General features: G+C 38.9%; 1 protein-coding gene across 3 annotated transcripts in view; it reads right to left on the bottom strand.

Annotated features, from left to right (window-relative positions):
• Window positions 1-19,922, bottom strand: part of STAM2 (signal transducing adaptor molecule 2) — a 39,908-nt gene that overhangs the window by 4,101 nt on the left and 15,885 nt on the right. For 2 of the 3 annotated variants that reach the window (XM_032783743.2, XM_032783746.2), the window contains 9 exons: window positions 12,180-12,326; window positions 10,354-10,423; window positions 9,314-9,503; window positions 7,734-7,828; window positions 6,322-6,404; window positions 4,834-4,921; window positions 2,840-2,894; window positions 1,918-2,071; window positions 19-188 (listed from right to left, as the gene is read on the bottom strand). In XM_032783743.2, coding sequence (XP_032639634.1) covers window positions 19-188; window positions 1,918-2,071; window positions 2,840-2,894; window positions 4,834-4,921; window positions 6,322-6,404; window positions 7,734-7,828; window positions 9,314-9,503; window positions 10,354-10,423; window positions 12,180-12,326 — 1,052 coding nt within the window. The remainder of the gene's footprint in view (window positions 1-18; window positions 189-1,917; window positions 2,072-2,839; window positions 2,895-4,833; window positions 4,922-6,321; window positions 6,405-7,733; window positions 7,829-9,313; window positions 9,504-10,353; window positions 10,424-12,179; window positions 12,327-19,922) is intronic. The other variant, XM_032783744.2, reaches the window with a different exon arrangement.

Below are 19,922 nucleotides of genomic sequence, written 5' to 3'. Positions count from 1 at the left end.
GTCTTGCTGAAGTGTTACCTTAAATATGAAGCTTGAGCAGGTTGAGTTGCTCCTGAAGAATTTATAGTTTGAGGCAGGGACCTCAGTTGGCCCATCTGATCAGGTCCTAGACTGTAGCCTTGGGGAACAGTGACTTGGTGCATACCCTGAACCATGTAGTTCCCACCATGTGGTTGTACAGAATATGGCTGTAAATGAAACAGAAAACACACCATGCATCAACTATCTCAAAGAATGAAACTCTCCTCCCTTCCCCCATCTCCCAAGCATGGGGTGGATGGGAATTTAACAGAAGATACACAGTATCTGTGTATCAGAAACTTTGTTAGAGGAAGATCAGATGATATTCATTTGAAGACATTTCTGGCTGCAATAAGGTATGCATCTCCCTCAGGCATTCACACTGCCTCATTTTTCTAATTATTCCATCCTTAATTTGCACTGTTGCTATTTCAAATCACACTGTAGGCAAATGTTTTCAGTAGGAGGATGTGGTGGTGATTTTTAACCTGTATTTCCCTTGTACATACACTCTAAGAGACTTTTTAAGTTAGTACATTTCATAAGCTAGGAGATAAATAAACAAGGTATACAACAGGAAAAAAGTTAACCTTGCTATAAGAACCTTATATTAAGTCAAGAAATGCAGAAATTAACACTAAGGAGGCACAATTCACATTTGACAAAGGAGAAACCAAAGTTGAGAGACTGTTTATCAGGTTATTCACACTGGTGAAATGTTGCTTCTTAAAGACATACTTAAATTAAAAGAACTTTTCCACTGTGTATTAAATGGCATGTTTCTTACGTAAATAAATGGTTTTTCTTAAAGTCTTTACAATTCAAGCCACAGGCAGGGTAAGCCAATGCAGTATATACACAAATCAAATATGAATATTGCACACATTGGTTTTGGATTTGGAATGAAGTATACATATATACACATAGATGGAAATATATAACTTTGTGCAATACAACTGTGCTTAGCACCATTTTGCTGTTTTTTTCCACAGCAGGAAGCAGTATCTCAGAAGAGATCAGCAATATTAAAAACTCCAGCTGTCTCAGGTCCAGAATTTCTTTTCTCCCCCGAAATATAATGAATTTTTCATCATTTTCAAGAGTTTAAGGCATGGCATAATAGTTAACTGCATCTTCTTTGATGTGGCAGTTGCTATGGAAACTATTCTTTTCACACTGAACAATTAACATTCATTTAAAACCCACTTAAAATATGCAGGCACATTCTACTTTTTATTTCTAAGCGTCTCCTTTAAATACGCCTTGCCTTTTCTCCATTTTTTGCGTTCATAAATGAACATATGTTGGGCACATAAGAGTTCATTCTGAATCCAATATTGGAGTTATTTAACCCACTAATGCACAAAGTTCTTGTTACTTGAGAGGGGAAAAAAACAGATAATGATAAATCCAAAGTGATACATCCAAAGCAGAATTACTATATCTGGAAGAAGTGCACTGGCAACATGATGCATACCATATCAGAAAGTTCAATCATGTTCCTGAAAATAGACAGAAGAGTAACGTTTTCTTTTGGGATTAGGGAAGGACATATGACTCAGTAAATCTATCCATCTGTGAAACACACGAGTGTAAAAAAAAAATTTTGTTGAGTGACTGTCACTGAGAAAACTGGTTAACTGGGTTGTTAAACTTCAACCGTCAGAATACAACGTCCTACTCACTGTACAGCAAAGATTAACAATTGCATTTTAGTGCTAGAAGATACCTATTTTGTTCTAGTACATTTTATTCTACAGGATTTAATGATTATGAGGGAACATCAAATTGTTTAGAAGCTAGCAATAAAGCCTATTCTCCTTTATTCTTTGTTATCACCCTTTAAAAAGAAGATGCATATTAGGAAAGCCTCTGTTTTCTGAAAAGGGTACTGACCTGCACTGGAACACCAGCTGATGTGGGTGGATAATGTGTTGGAGGATGGACCTTTGAATAGGCTGAATACATAGGCGCTTCATTCATCAGTTTATTATAGAGTTCCAAGGCTTCTAGAACTTTGACATTCAATTCAGATAATTCTGAATGTTTCCTGATTAAAAAAGAAACAATTTACTCAAAACTCCTTCAGAGTTACTTATACCTCTGGATATTTTGCAAACTAAGAAGCTCTTTAAGCACAGTCTTAACTAAATAAGAAAAAAATATTTAAAAAAGAAAAAAAGACATTTATTTGTATTTTTAAGATGCCCAGCTCCATTCCCAGTTATCATACTGATGGAACTTGGGAAGGTACGCAAGAGAAGAGGTTGGGGATCCTTCTTATAGTCAAATTGAAAAAGCAACTCTGTCAGTCTCTCTTTGCTATCTTCTTCTTTTACCCATTTATCATCAAGTCTCCTCAAAGGTCTAGGAGAAATCACTGCATTTGAGTACATTCCCTTATCGATAACAGTAATCAGCAAATTGAAAATTAGGCTTACATAATTTTAGATACACTGCTACTGGTGTCAATGAAAAATTGCAACTGTACATTCCTCCCTATTTAGATTGGAAGCTCTTTAGAGCATGAACTGTATCTTATTATTTACTTATACGGTACCCAAAACACAACAGGGTCTGGATCTTGTTTGAGGCCTGAAAATCAAACTAAATATTAAAAAGTTAAAACAAATAAAAAGTGAGCTTGTCAATTTTCTATTCTATAAGATTTTCTATCTTAGGCAGGTGAAAAAAAGCACAGGTATAGTAAAATGTGGTAATCTCATGCCCAATCAAAAACCCTCACAAATAAAGATGAAGCCTACGTAACAGTGTTCTACTCCTTGTTTGAAAACACAAAAGAGAGATTATGGCTCACCTATCAATCTCCTCTAGTTTTTCATCTATCATAGGACCCATCTGTTGACAGATGTCTGTGAAGACAAAAAAGTGTTAATACATTATACAATTAAAACTTTAAGCCTAGTCCTGAGTAAGGATATATTTTAGCTGAGTACAACCATATTAACGGAAAGACTATATTTGTCGTCTACTACCTAGTCTTTTTTTAAAATTTGCCCTTAATTTTAAATATTGTAATTAAAGACAGCCAATAATTTTTCAGTTATTCCAAAAGAGGCAGGGAATCGAGAATTAGTTTGCTATATAAACTAAAACTACTGCCTACAAACAGCATTGAAATTTCTCCAAATTTCTCACATAATCCTCTCAAAACTGCTTCATCTACATCTAATGAAAATCAATTACTTTAGAGTTACAGCATAACATAATACCACCAATGAACTACATATTGCATGACCTTTAGGAATTAATGCTGTGACACCAGAGATTTAAAAGTCACTAAATATATTGTCAAGAAAAGGATTACAATGTAAACTACACCTTTCATCTAATTTTAACTGTACACTGTCCATTAAGGAAGGGATATTTAATAAGACAAAATATAATGCCACCATATAAACCTATGGTATGCCCACACCTTAAATACTGCATGCGGTTTTGGTTGCTCCATCTCAAAAGAGATATATTAGAATTGGAAAAGGTACAGAGAAGGCCAATAAAAATGATTAGGGCGATGGAACAGCTTCCATATGAGGATAAATTAAAAAGCCAGGGACTATTCAGATTAGAAGAGAAAATAAAAAGGAGGATATGATAGAAATCTATAAAATCATGAATAGCGTGGAGAAAGTGAATAAGGAAATGTTATTTACCCCTTCAAAAAAACACATGAACCAGGGGTCACGCAATGAAGTGAATAGGCAGATTTAAAACAAAAACAAGGAGGTACTTCTTCACACAACGCACAGTCAACTTGTGGAACTCACTGCCAGGGGGATGCTGTAAAGGCCAAAGTATAACCGTGTTCAAAAAGAATTAGGTAAGTTCATAGAGGATAGGTCCATTAGGGGCTATCAGCCAAGATGGGCAGGGATACAACTCCATGCTCGGGGTCTCCCTAAACCTTTGACTGCCAGATGCTGGGATTGGACAACAGGGGATAAATCACTTTATAAATTCCTGTTATGTTAATTCCCTCTAAAGCATCTGGTACTGGCCATTGTCAGAAGACAAGATACCGGGCTAGACAGACAATTAGTGTAAACCACTATGGCCATTCTCATGATTTTTTTTTTTTATTTTTTTTTTTTTTTTTTAACAGTGATATAGTATTTTAAAACATCTATCCAACTATAGTTCACCCAGTCTGAAGAAAGATTTAGTTGGATTATATGCTCCTCCATCCTCTTAGCATAATTTCTTACAATAGAAATGGCATCAATTTTTTCCTTCCTAGCATACACAAAACAGATATTTTGATTAGTTTAGGGAGTTTTTGTTTTTAATGTGTGCATGAACACGGTCATACGAGACACTCCAGGGGAAGCTCTTGACAGAGAGCAAACACATTTTCATATAGCGTAACAGGATTTGAGAATATCAAACACTATTACCAGTTTCTTTACCCAGAGTCACTTGTTCCTCCGGGACAAATAGCTCCTCCTCAAGCAGAGTTCTGACAGCACTCTGATAGCATGGGTCCTTCAAAGTGATGTTGTCAGTGCCCTAACTTTCAGAGGCTGAGCAAGTCACTTATGCAATATATAAACAATAATTCTGTTTAAGTAACAATTGCAGATTTTGGTCATACCATATACTAGCCTAACACCCCCTAAGACCCAAATATCTATTGGAGCCTTCTACCAGTACAGAACAACAGCATTTACATTTAAGGTCCAGAGACCTATCAAGTAAAATGAGAAAAAAATAAAAAAAACAAACTACGCTTTTGTTATTAGCTGTAGAATGAGATACTAAAGTTAGCATGTTTAGTAATACTCATAAGAATACCTTCTAAGTCTAGAAGATCTGGTGAATCAGGCTTTGCATCCGTAGGATCTATACTCTGAAGTACTTGCAGCGTTCTATCCATTTTATCCTGAATGACAGATAAGATTTTTTAAATCTAGTTACTTCTAAAACATAGCAGAGTTCTCTAGTTTTTGTTTCAAAATGGAAAAATGCCTTTTTTATAAAGAGATCTAAACAAGATTTTTCTCCACTGTCTATTTTCACCAGTCAGCACAGAAAGATGATGTGATTGCAGATAAGTCACCCTAGCACACCTCTTTAGTCAGGTGTGGTGCTGCAGCTTGGCTCTACTTGAGCTTCCCTTCATCTGGGTTATAAGCAAGTCCAGACAGCCCTTTTTACTGAAGAACATCCCCTTCAACGAGTCTCATTTATTAATGACAGTAAGAAGTGTAAGGCAGACCTTACTCAGATGCACCTGGGAATATTCATCTTGGGTTCAGTCCAACTACTTTTCCCTTCAGGAGATACTTCTTTCCTGTGCCTGGAAACAGTCTCTTTTTGGAACCCCTCCCACTTCCATCTATAGATTACTCCTTTTCAGTCCTTCCTTAATGAGCTTCCCCCTTCTTTCAGCTCATTCCCAATTGGTTGGTGGGGAAGGGGAGCCTTGCCCTGCCCTCTTTGCAAGGCTCCTGGCCCTGGACTCTTAAAGGGACAATGACAGGATTTCCTCCCCAGCACCACTGAATCCTGGGACTGCTTTCTCTCTACTCATATCCCCCTTAGGTCCTTATATCTGTTGCTTTCAAATCTTAAAGTGATACTACTGCCCTTAAGTGGCAGATTACTCCATCACAGATGTAAGGACTAATATTTTCATAAAACTTGTATAAAACACTTAACACCACATTTTGTATCCATTGAAAGTGTCTGCTTCCAGAACAAGATATTGGACGTTTCTAGTGGACTCAAGGGTGTTTAAGGCTATACTGGCAACGCTCAAAGAATATTGGAGATCCAAGCAGCCACATGCCAACCTTTCACAGATCCTCTCTACCCGTCAAAAAATGCATGTGTTCTGGAATGCTATATTCAGTGCTCTCCCAAAAGTGTTATTTTAAGAATAAGGAAATCTGCAATTCCTCCCTCATACACAGACTGGCTGAGCGAGCGCTCTACTACTGCATTAATGGAAAAAGTGACTCTAATAGAAGCATGTGGAAAAAATACAAGGAAGTCTAGTCACACATGAAACTATTGCAAACCTTTGCAGTTTAGTATATATTAGTTTCTGACACTTGTTGACGATATTCTCATTTATCTATTTAGTTGCTTCAATTATTAATGCCCTACATGACCTTTATAGGTACAGGTGTCCATCCTCCCGCACCCCTCGTGGTTCTGTTGTGAACACTGTACTTTATTATTTATTAGCTATTTTCACTGTGTATATATTTCTATATATTTTGTTTAATTATGTGGAATATAAAAACAATCAAAAAAGTTTCTAAAATGATTGCATACCTCATCTATATAAACAGGTTCAGGTTCTGCTTTCTTAACTTCTTCTGTAGTATCTTCAGTAACAGGGGCTTTATCCACAGTAGCTAAAAGAACATGAATGTCAGTTCCTCCTCTTCATCTTTGTTACTATACTATCCTAAAAATATACCCTCCTATTCTCAAAACACAAATATTCAACACTGCATAGTTTAAACTGTTTCCTTAGGCCTGAGTACAAATACACTCTTTGAGGTCAAATCTTTAAAGTCAAAGAGAACTTAAAAAAAGCAAATGACTCCCAGAAAGTCATGCTCTTAGGTCTTCAAAGCAGGGAGAAAACATTGCATTACAGCAAAAGAAATTCCAAGCTGATCAGTTTCTGAATGTGATAGGTTCTACTTGGAATTCAGTCCACTGTTCCTTGGACAAACATCCAAAACTGTGAATCAGACTCCAGCAAGGGTACATGTCTATTTGACCACCACCAGTTTCTAAAACAATCCCATCACTCTCACACATTTTATATCATGGAATTTTAAGATGCCTGTGTAAATGTTTAGAATTACTCAGAGACAAGGTGGGTGAGGTAATATCCCTTATTGGACCAGCCTCTGTTGGTGAAAGAGACTTGTCTCTCTAATATCTTGGGACCAACATGGCTACAACAATGCTGTATACATAGAGTTACTTCTGAATGTACTGGTGTGAATCAAACTATCAATTTTTACCTTAAACTGAGTTAGGGTATGTCTATACTATCTGCCGGATTGGTGGGCAGCGATCGATCCAACAGGAGTTGATTTATCGCATCTAGACTAGATGCGATAAATCAACCCCCGAGTGCTCACCCGTCGACTGTCTGTACAAGGCGCGCAGGCAGAGTCCATGGAGGAGCAGCAGCAATCGACTCATCGCAGTGAAGACACCGGTGAGTAGGTCTAAGTACCATCGACTTCAGCTACATTATTCAAGTAGCTGAAGTTGCATAACTTAGATCAATCCTCAGCCCCCTGCAGTGAAGACCAGGCCTTAAACATGAGCATGAATATAATTCAGTGTTAAACTCATGTCTAATGGCACACAGAGTCCAAGCTATATTCCAGCAACATTTTAGGTGGCAGGTTATTGGATTCAAATATAATTTGTTCTTCATGAGAGACTAGAGTACATGAAACAACAGAACCAGCTTTCCGTAAGACGAAAGTACAGTGGTTTAACAAAAAGGAGACAAAAAACAGGGGTGAAAACTCTGGTTCCACTGAAGCCAGAGGCAAAATTCCCACTGACTTAAACTGCGTCAGGATTCCATCCCTGGTATACTGTGTGACCTTGGGCAAGTCACTGTACTGAGGGATTAAAGAGAAGCCAAGTCGAATATTTCATTTGCCCACCTTTTTAAAGCATCATGTGGTAGCTTTTAATATGTAACTTACCTGTCTCAGGTTCTTCATTTAAGTTAGAGGACACAAAGTTAGATGGGAATAGTCCTACTCCTCTCTGATTTTCACCTTTCCACCAATTGGCATCACTGAGGAATTAAAATGTTTCATTAGAAAACTTTAAACAGTCATACCATTAAAAGCTAAATTTACGAACAGATCCTAATAGCTGGAGGTTCTTATTCCACCATTCTATCTTTCAGTTATTACGGAGGTATTAGAAACCATAAGTGCTATTAATAATATAACGTTATTATTAATATAACTTTAATCCTCAAGCCTTTAACTCAGGCAAAACTTCATCAATATCAGTGATAACACTGCCCAAATAAAGGCTGTGTGCCCACTGGAGCAAATTGATGAGTACCTTCTGCAAAGTGCACAGCAGTCAAGGGCTCAGAACAACTTGCAGGATCAGGCCTATAGGACCTACAATGTTCTGTGCTATTCTACTGTAGAGTACAATAGTGGGGAAATTCAAGCCAAAAGATACTGTCAATTTAGGGATTACACTCTGCCTGAAATTCACCCACATACTGCAACTCAAAAATTAATGTTTATTTTCTTCAATTTTGTGCATTTGACAGCACTTTGTCTCAATACAGTCTGTTTCTCTGATTTATATGAGACTTTCGCTCAGCAACAAAGGAGAGGAAAAGCATTTTTACAGACAGAACTGTGGTAGTATCACATCAAAAATCAGTAGGATCATTCAGGGGGACATGTAGTGCTTGAAGCCTTTTAACTTGTCACAATTTAACTACATTTTGAGTTGACTGTGACCAACTAATTTAACCTAAAAATTGTACAAATATTACACAAATTGGGAAAAACAAAGGCAGAGCTACAGTTTCTGCTCTAATGCCTACTAGCAGAAAAAGGAGGAACAGTAAGTCACTGTTTGCTAAATAAGGACAATGCTGACAGAGAATTAAGTTTTATTTTCCAGTTAAAGTCAGGGCAGCGGTGGTTGCAGCAGCAATACTGAAGAGTAAAATTAAAAATTAAAGAAGTCCGACTGTCCTGTTAAGGCTACATCCATAATTAGTCTGTAAAGCACTTGGATGATTTAAAGGACAATATAATTGTTAAATATTGTCCTAATCATTTTGTATCTGAATAAATATGGACACAGTCAGTAGCCAGGGCTTTCATTATTTCTAGATGGAGCTTGAATTTATTATATGCCATTACTGGATGTACAGAGTGTTTTAAGTCAGGGTCAAAAGTAAAAATCCTTGCCTCAAAGTACTTATAGACTAAAGACAAACAGTACAGATCTAAACTGAAGACAAATGAAATGTGGATGTTAATAAAGGGCTCTGTGGACTTCAACAGAAGATCCATGCACAGGCTAGCTAAAAGTAATTGAAAGAAAAATGAGAGATGCTTAGAAATTATTAATTGGAAAGCTGTCCCAAGTGTAACGGATGGTGTAAAAGGCGGCAATATCAGGAGTTGTAGAAAGAAAAAGAAAACAAACAGAACACAGCTCATAAAGAACCAATTTAAATGTTCACAGCCAACATCATGTTTCAATAGTAAAATACACCTTCATCTAAAACACACTGTACCTGTCATCCAAAACGATGATAATTTCTCCACTTTTAAATGTGAGCTCATTGTCCTCAACAGCTTCAAAGTCATACAGGGCTCGCACCTTCCTCAAGACCTTCTGATTGTTCTGTTGAATTTCTGCAGATGGGTATAAGGATTTAGTTTCCGTTTGCTGCTGTTTCTGCTCTTGCAGAGATAATTCAATAGCTACAGTTTGGAAAATAAAAAAAGTAAGTCTGAATATATTATTATTTATGTATAAATTTTAGTTTCTGAAACAAGAAAAGTGAAAGACCAATTTCATATAATATATTTTAAAAATGAAGTACACAATATAGATCTGTTTTTCAGATTAAAGGTATTTTGAATTCAAATTCCTTATTCTTAAACTTTTAACCTGTCTAAACTCCAATAAGTTTACTTAGCCCTGCAATTTGAAAGTTCAAAAGTAACTAGCCACAAACAAGTTCTGAAATATATTATAAAAGCAAACATGTTAATTACAATATGAATTTCAAGTTCACTATAAGACACAGCTTTCATGCTAAGACAGTGATGTTACTGATAGTACCAGAAATCTGTATACAAATTCTTTGCTGTGTCATGTAAGGATATCTGCATAACATGAGAGCATAAAGAATAAAAACATTTTAAAGCCTCCATCTTTCAGAGCTGACAGATGGGGACGGGGGGAAGAAAGGGGATGGGGCAGAAGGGAAGAGGAGATCAAGAGCTCTATAAAGAGGAACAACAGCTGCAGTACAAGCAGTCCCTCCAAGCCCCATGCCAGTGGACTGCATATGGATGTAATACCTCTTATCCACCACCTCCTCCAAAGCTTTTTTAAAAGCAGCATATTATTCTCTCCTGGCCTCCCACACCGTTATCACTTTCCATTCTGCGGAACAGTTTCCTCTGGGTACAAAACTTGCATTTCAACTTTGTTTTCTTTTTTAGTGGAAAATTTATGCATGTTAACAAAATGTGTTTCAGAGCACAAGTATAGAACACTTATAAGTGTTACATTTCTAACCAAACGCTGTGACTAATAATTTACCTTTAGCTATATCTTCATCTTCTTTGTTTTTGCTTGATGATGCACCATTCTTGGCAGCACTTGTGAGAGTCTGCAAATGAATTGGCAACATGAATACAGCTATGTTTCAAGCAAAAAAGGAAAACTCTACAGTTTTGTTTTTTTTTAAAGGAAGGTATATATAACAGTATTACATACCTACCTCAGCCCATCATTTCACGCCATCAAGTGGAGATTCCCCCCCCCCCCCTTTGTTTGTTGAAGACACAAGGAAACCATTTATTACTATTATTTCCAGCCCACTCTGCAGGATAGTATGCCCTCGGCCTGTCATACTCCCCACTGTTGCAATGCAATTCCCTCAAAGCACAGCAACAGCAGAGGAAGTCAACTAAACACCATCTAGGTTAGGACTTACAGAAAGGAGAAAGACCTCTTTGTTGTGAGGACGAAGAGCCACCCTCCACCCCTACGAATGTGGGGTGTGAGGGAGAAAGGAAGTAAAACTGGTCATCTGCTACATTAAAGAGATTAACAGGAAAAAAGCAAGAAGCCTACACAACGGTGTGCGCTTCTCCTTGAAACTTTCATACCCTAGCAGAGAAGGGGCCTTGAGGCCCAGCAACAGTACACTCGGTGTAAAGCCCTTGCAATGATACTGTTTCTCATGAGTACTAACAAAAATTTTTTGCAAGAACAAATGTTAATAAACAATGAATTCTTCAATCTCACTTATTTGTAGGGCAACGCATGAGGTAATATAACTGAAAACATTCAGCCTGTCGAGACCCAAACATAAAATTTTATCCACAAGAGAGACAATGAAGTGTAACTCGTTGTCAGTAGTTCAGCAGTGCAAGCCTGGTCGAAGAACTCTCCATCTATTCATTCAAATCTCTGCCATATCTGTCATTTACACCATATGCTTTTACCTGCAAATCCAGACTCTTAGTTTTGTTTTGACAAGTCCCAGCTGGCTAGCAGACAAAAAGCACCTCTCTCAATGTTAAGTAGGGCAAGATTAAAAGTTCATGAAATTATTTTATGCAACACACAATATTTTGTCTTGTTTGTTTAGGATTATTCTAGCCAAATTCTGGAATGTACCATACACCTACTATCCAGAGAACTAGCCACACTTGCTATAAGAGATACCAGAATAGAGGGGTAGCCCCATCACACAGAGGAAGGGGAATTCCTGAAATGGATGGATGGTTGTGTGGTTAAGAAACAGGACAGGGATTTAGGAGATCTGTTTTCAGCTCTGCAACAGATTAAACACATCTGGTAGATCACTTGACCTCTCCTTGCCTCAGCTCCCCATCTGGACAACAGGGATAACAATACTCATCTCATGGGGCATCGTGAAGATAAATAAGTTAAATGTGTGAGGTGTTCAAACAGTCACCTTTGGTGCTACAGAAACACCTAGAAAGTGCATTGTAGGGAGGACAACAGGCAAGGCATTTAAATTCAAGCTACTGGACACCTCAGAAAAGTTTTGACTTAGTCTGGGATGGTCAGGCATCAGGTGCCGCTCCAGTCTCCACAGTGGCAGCATGCGGCAAAACTTAGTCATCCACTCATATATTCTGAAGGCAGGAAAGAAGTAAAAGAGCAAAATGAACAGATGTATGCCTGGTTGTGGAAAGGAGAAGGTCACTCCTAAACTGAGACCCAGGAACCTCTGGTTTTATAACCTGCTCTTTTAAAAAGCAACAGAAAGATGTCATTTCAATAGATTATTGGCCTTACCTCCATATTCATAACACAAGCACATCATTAGAAATCTAATATGAAAAAAAGTCTTTCGGCATGTGTCAGATCAGAATTATATCTGTCATTACCTGAGATCCAGCTGTAGGAAAAGTTACTCCCTCTTCTTTAAGAGATTTAATAGTTGCAGATATTAAGCTAAATTGAGGGTCCTTTTGAAATTCTTCTGACCACTCCATCATTAAAGCTTTTAGCTTTTCACATACTTTAGGATGAGCCTATAAGACAAAGTTAAATAATACTGTGTAGGGAGGGATGTTTAGAGATATAAAAAGCAGAAATCACTGAATGCCAATAATTCAAAACCCTGTAACATAAAAGGAGATTCAACAACAAACACTCACGAAGTTATGATTTTATATGATGTTACCATGTCTTAAATAGTGCATTATATCGTACAAAAGAGCATTATACATATAGGTCTAGAGCCTGGAAGTGCAGCATGGACTTTTTCTACCATTAATGGATTCTGGTATCACAACCAGCATATCTAGCTCCTGGAGGATCAATACAGGATGATACTTCCAGTAGCAGAGAGACAGCACAGCAGCTCCTACACCAGAGGTTCTCAAACTGAGGGTCAGGACCCCTCAAGAAGGGTCGCAAGGTTTTTACATGGGGGTTGCAAGCTGTCAACCTCCACTCTAAACCCCGCTTTGCCTCCAGCATTTATAATGGTGTTAAATATATTTAAAAGTGTTTTTAATTTATAAAGGGGGGGGGGGAAATCGCACTCAGAAGCTTGCTATGTGAAAGGGATCACCAGTAAAAAAAGTTTGAGTGCCACTGTCCTACACCATATTCCCTCTAATGCAAGGTAGGGGGCATCGCCGTGTCCCCTAACAGTCTACTGAAATGCGGCTATTGTCTTTGTCTCATGTTTGTTCTACAACAAATCTCAAAAGCTCTCCATTTTTCACAAGACGATGTTCTCTGGCCAGCCGTACTCACTATATAATGTGTTATAGGCTTGCGACTTTTTATACAAACATTAAACGTACACCAGGAGTAACACATAAGGTAAGAGAACACACTGAAAACTAACTAAACTCCTATACAAAATCTGAGGAAAACATAAGGAGGTGAGATCTTTAGAATCGGCGTTGTTCAGAGAAAAATGCAAAATTTAAGGTGGCAAAAATTCACCTTTACACTTTTAAAACCACTAAAACAGAACAGTTAATAATCCTCAGGACAAGGAAAAAATAGATCAACACGAACTGCAACCCCTCAAACCAGCATGTATAAATGTAAGTCTACAATACGAAACCTGTAGTACTTAAAGAAAGAGCACAGCAACTTTCTAAATCAGGGTATGTCTACACAGCACTTCAAAATTCCCAGCTGTCCAATGCCAGCTGGATCAGGATCATGGGGCTCAGACTAAGAGTATGTCTATACAGCAATGTAAGCCCAGACTCGAGCCTGGACTTAAGCCTAACGCCCCCCACTTGCATCCATACACCAATTGTGTTAACGTAGGGCTCAAACCTAGGGTCCCAGGACCCTGCAGGTCTGGAGGGACCAAGCCAGTGTTAAGCTGGGACTCAGGGTTCAAGTCCTATTGCTTTCCTGTGTGCACATGGCCCCAGCTTGACTCAGGTCCAGAAAGTCCTCCAGAGTTTCTTGGGGCAACTTCCTTAGCCCTCTCTGCGCCAACGATCTCTGGTGCAGTCTACTGCACTCTGTTGCAAATGAAGCCACACCTCCCTTTCCAAAGGGCAGCAGCTCAGATTAGCGCTAACCCATTGTTTCCTGAACACCAGGAGAGATCCTACAGGGTTTTCGGTGGAGACAGATCAGAAGCAGCTTTTTGCAAAGACAGATTTTGGTGCACGATTCCTAGGCACCCCTGCACACACAGCCTTGCGGAGGGCAGGGGACAAGGGCCAGAGAGAAGAGCAGGAACTAAGCGGCTGCCCTGTAGAGAAGGGGAGTGGTAGAGCTCCTGGCTCAGCACTGCAGACAGTCCCCTTCCCTGCAGGGCAGCCACTTGGTCCCTGCTCCGGTCTTTGGCTCCCCACACTCCCTGGGGCTGCTTGTCCAGGAGCCTCTGGGCAGTACATGCTACCAAGGCAATGAGTGAAAGCCAGTCCCAAAACCTCCCTACAGCCTCCTGTGGTGATGGCTCTGGCTCCTCTACACTGCTGCACATATTTGCCCAAAGCAGAGAGCAAAACTGACAGGCAGAAGGCAGCTCCCAGCTGCCAGGATGTTGGGGGGTCATTCCTCCCCTAGCTGTGCTGAGCCAGGAGCTCTGCTGTTTCCCCTCCCTGCAGGCCAGTTGCTTGGTCCCACTCTGTGCGCCATCCCTTACTCCCAGACTGTCCCTGGGGCTGCATGTGCAGAGGTGCCCAGGCAGAGTACACTGTGAGGGAAGCCCCAAAATTTTCCTGCAACCTCCTGTGGATCCCTTATCCCTGCCTCCCAAGGTTCAGCAGGAGCAGGGATCCCTGGGAGGTGCTGGAGCACACTGCACAAAAGCCCCAGGGATAAACTTCACTGGTCCACAGCCAGCTTGGGGGGTGAAGATGCAATGTGTTTTTCCTCCAAAACCTACATTTTATCTCAAACAAACAAAAAGACAAAAAAAAACAACCAAACAAAAACACCTTCACTGAATGTCCCATTTTGAAAAGAATTGCAAAGTTTCATTTTAATAGTGTGACAGCCCTGAAGACTGATGTCCTAATTATCCTAAGAACAGGTGCACATGGGCATTTTCCTGCCCGTGTGACTCAGCCTAGAGGTGGAGAGCCCAACTCTCAGATTAGATGGTAGTTCAGTATAAAGCCTTCTCAAACTGCAGTCATTCTACAGAGACACCCACCAAAAGAATTAATGTACTCATGCGGTCCTTATGGGCACTTGAGTCCCACAAATAGCACCATTACAGTTAGGAAACAGGGTGTGCAGTAGTTTTCCCACAGTGCAACATATTTGCACGGCTAGAGTGTCTGCACCATGGGAGAGGGAGTGGCGCTAGACATTCTGGGATGGGCTTACTTTGACTTAGGTTTGTGCACTGCAGCGTGGACACCAGAACCCTAGGTTCAAGCACGGATCAGAAAATCCTTGACCTACGGTTAAAAATGCAGTGTGAGGCTCAAGCCCAGAGTTCCCAACAGAGGTCTGCTGACTTGAGTTCTACTACCCTAGGCATATATTGCTGTGTAGACATACCCTAACAAGCTCTTTAATTGCAGTGCAGACATTCGGACTCGAAAACCCTGTGAAGTGAGAAGGTCCCAGAGCTCAGACAGCCCGAGCCCAACTATCTACACTTCACTTAAACAGACCCTTAGCCCCAGTTAGCTGGCATAGACCAGCTGCGGGTGTAACTGCCACGTAGACATACCTTCAAAGACCTCAGACTAGTTAGTGGAATTTGCTTTAACCTTGAAAAAATTATTCACTTTATCAAACAGTGTTCCAATGGCTCTATTCTTAAAGGATCTTCATATAATAAGGGAACCAGTTCTAAAGCCCTTCAGCCTCTTTCACAAGACAGCCAAGATCCTCAGATGCTGTAAGTCAGCACAGTTCCATTGATCTTAATGAAGCTATTCCAATTTGCACCAGCCAAGAACCTGAACCTGAGTTTGCAAGCCACATGCAAAAAGCAAGTCATCCCCAGATAGTATTTCTCTACTATACTACTAAAGATAATGCTCCAGAATAAACTATAAATATAGCTTAATAACAACGTTACCACAAGATTAACAGAAACTTAGTCTTAATCCTCAAACATTTATCTGCTATAATGAAGTCATTTGTTACTTCAGAGAAACCTCTTTAAGATGTTCAATAATCAGCACAAGAATATTTCCAGTGAAATGCAGCCCTGGGATAGTTTTCTTAAGGAAGAAAGGAAGAAGTCTTCTGATGCTCTTTTTCATTCTTACGATCTTTTCTTATGAAGGGATGAAGAGACAGTAGGGGAGAATGGGGACTTTCCCAATCACCTGGTGAACAACATCCCTAGTTAGACCCAGTTCTTCAAGAGAATTAGAGGGATCATTTGTCAACTACAAGTGCTGTCTTACAAGAATATGAAGGACAGATCATCTTGGCAACAAGGGGATCGGTTGGGGAAGAGGACAGTGCAGACTTCGATACTTATTCCTCCTGCTGTTTCTTCTTAAAGGGTAAACCACAAGAAATTCTGTCAGAAGGAAGAAACAGCAGAGGTCATTCTAATATGGAAGACCAGTTTGAACTACACATCCAGATGATGGAATCTGATAGAGTAACTTCGAACCACCATCTCTCCAAAGCATCCTGAGGAGCAAGAACTGAAAATAAATGAAAAAGATCAAAGAGTTGGTGATCATGGGCTGAAGACCTCCCATTACATAATTCACCATAAAACTTCTCTTTTATGTCTCCTAACCAATATCTCTTCCTGAATAAGGACAGCAAACATAGGAATTGCCAAACTGGACCCATCCAGTCCAGTATTCTGTCTCCAGCAGTGCCTAGTACAACATGTTTCAGATTAAGGGGTGGGGGTGGGGGTAAGCAGATGTGAGATAATCTGCCCTCCTGCTCCTCTAATCCCCAACTGAAATCGGCTTAAATTCCAAAACAAAGTTTAACATCCCTTTCAACAAATTGTTAGCACTAAATACTCTGGATATTCTTGTTACCCATATACATTTCCAAACTCTTTTTTGGTCTTGCTAAATTTTTCGCCTCACTGAAATAACCTGTGGCATAGTTTCAGTCTAACCATGCTTTGTGTCAAAGTAATTTCATTGACTGTCGCTTTGTTCTCATGTTGAGAGACAGCATGAACAGAATTCCCAACCTCCCTTCTCTATGCCATTCATCATTTTATATACCTATGTCCTTATCTGTCTCCCTTCTAAAAAGAACAATCTCAATCTCTTCTCATAGTAGAGTTTTCCCATGTCTCTAGTCATTTTCAATGATGTCCTCTCCAAATTATGAACTATCAAAGACTTCTACCAAATTAATGAGACACTATTTCCCTTTGCAGGAACCATGCTGATTAGGTCATATGATATCATGATCGTCCAGATGTTTTATTATTTTATTTTTAATTGTCATGTCAACCAGTTTACCAGGTAAAGATATATGGCACTCTGGTATTTAATATCTCAGATCATCCACAAAGCCTTTTTTAAATAGAGGTAAAATACTTGCTATTCTCCAATCCTCTGTTCAGTCGCTTTTTTTAAAAATAAGATTGCATACTTTCGTTAGCAGCTCAGTCATTTCATTCTTGGGATTCTTCAGAACTCATGGAGATACCATCTGGGCCCTGTTACTTACTGCTTTTTAAATTATCAGTCTGTTCCAGTATCTCTTGTAATGCCTCAATTTCTGATCATCTCTCACATTTAAAAAAATACTAAACAGATCTGGGGTTAGGAAATTTTCCAACAGCCTATGTGGTGAAGACTGAGTCATTTAGCTTCTCAACAAAATCCTTAGCTTTCTTAATTACTCCTTTTAACACCTGGTGATCCACTTGACCCACCAATATTTCACCAGGCTTAGTGATTCTGACATTTTAGAATTTCTTGCAGGATGGATAAAAATTGGATTTTTTTTTTTTTTTATTAAAAACGGTTTAAATTGGATTTTTTTGATAAAATGCTTTTTGAGGAAAAAAGCAAAAGATAGTTTTAATTAAGATACATTATAGCTCAAAGAGACAAAGAGTCTAGTGGCACCTTATAGACTAACAGACTTATGTGAGTATAAGCTTTTGTGGGTGAACACCCACTTCATCAGACGCATGAGCTTATGGTCCAATACATCTGTTAAGTCTATAAGGTGCCACAGGACTCTTTGTCGCTTTTTACAGATCCAAACTAACACGGTTACCCCTCTGATTATAGCTCAAAGACATCTCATCATGGAATAGGGATTACAAATTCTAATTCTATAGTATGAGACAATATATTCATGTAAAGTTTAAGAAAAGTTTTATAAATGAGTTTCAATAGTTCATGGATTAGGGACCCAATCTTATGGGGTTTCAGGGGCTTCTATATAGATTATTTAGGTTAAACTTTTTATCTACCCAATTGGACTCAGTGCTCAATCTAGAAGATATCATCAGAGATGCTTAGTTTTGCAGTTCTCAAACTGTGGATTTGTGTCTCCAGAGACAGCATGCTTGTTAACAGCAAAAATTTTTTTAAAAAATATATAACAGTGAGAAATAACAGACCTCAACCCTATTGTCCCTCTGCAAATTTGTGTGCACAGAGTCAATCCCTTACCTCTCTCTAAAAGTGAAAAGTTTCAAAAAGTTCAATGAATAAAAAGATTGTTGGGGGGAGAATTACATCTGGACAAGGAGAAGAAGTCTGGAGATAAATGTGAAAAGGGAGGGACAGGCAGTAGAAACAAAAGTGAAACTGTTTGACTAGCATATTCCAGAAGTCTTGAGGTCTTTCTGAGTGTAGCCTTCTTGATTTGTGATCTACCATACCATTCTCTCATTAAAAGGAAATAGTGGCAGCAGGCCATAAAAAAGACCCAGTTTGGGAATATTTTAATGAAGTTCCTATACCTGTAGGTAAGACAGGCATGCGTGCAAAATGCAAACAGTGCAACAAAGAAATGCAAGGCCTGGTTGCCCAAATGAAACAGCATCATGAGAAGTATTCCTTCTCAGGAGGAAGCTGCCTTGAAGATGATGAAAGGAACATGTAGGATCTTCAGGCTGGTAAACTTTTTTATTTCATACTTCTTTTTTAAGGACTGCCTGTCTTCCTTCTGGACTATTCTTGAATTCTCATGTTTGAACAAAAAATACAGTTGTTACTTTATGGTACTAACATTTTAGGTGCAGTTGTGATAAAAAGTAAATAGCTGAAATAGGCAGATCTTCCTTTTACAATTTCACCTTTAAAGTAGTACTGAGTGTCAGTGAATGCAATGAGTAATACTAAATGAGCAGTTTGGTAATAATAATTAAATAATTGCATTGACGTATTTTGTTTAGGAGAATCCGTCCTCAACATACAGGATTCTGAAGACTAAGCACCTTCAAGATTACCATCATTTTTTATAGTTTCAGAGTTATCTGCCAATGATAGTGTTTCAGTCACATCATGTATGTCACATAGCCACAGTATATCACCTGTAGCAAAAAGAAAAAGAAAAACCTCCATCATCCAGAGACAACCACAAATAAGTTTGTGATAAGAACCAGATTACAAAAAGAGGTAACTGATGAAAAAATTGCAACAAACTTTCCTTTCATTAAGACAGTCCACGCAACAGAGCAGATGTTGCAGACAAGTTGCTGGATAAGGCGTATGAATTGTTAACCTGAGTCTTGATGGGTGGAGCAATGTCCACAATGATCCTGTTTATGTACTTGAGTGACAACAGAAGAAGGGAATGTCTTCCTTACAGAAACAACTGATACATCAGGAAATACACACTCAGCAGAATACTTACAAGTAGCAGTAAAAGTTATAAGAAACTGTGAAAAAAATTCAAATGTCTAGTATGCAGCTTGGTCACAGACAATGCTGCAAATGTATTCGAGAAGAAATTATTTAGAAGAGAGTCCCAAGCTAATAACATATGGTTACCGTGCTCATTTGATGCACCTCCTAGCCAAAGACTTCAGTGTTCCAGAAATAAAAGACTAATGATGTTGAAATTGCAAAATACTTCTGTAACAACCACTTTGCAGCAGCTGCTCTGAAAAAAACAGGAGGAACCAAGCTAACTCTCCCACAAGACGTGCGATGGAACTCAGTAGTAGACTGTTTTGAGCACTATATCAAGAACTGGCCTGATGTGATGAGTTTGTGAACAAA

This window comes from Chelonoidis abingdonii, chromosome 10 (genome assembly GCF_003597395.2).
Source record: "Chelonoidis abingdonii isolate Lonesome George chromosome 10, CheloAbing_2.0, whole genome shotgun sequence".
In the NCBI taxonomy this organism is placed as follows: domain Eukaryota; kingdom Metazoa; phylum Chordata; order Testudines; family Testudinidae; genus Chelonoidis; species Chelonoidis abingdonii.
The sequence above is the reverse complement of the archived record's forward strand: the minus strand, read 5'-3'. Positions and strand labels throughout refer to the sequence as shown.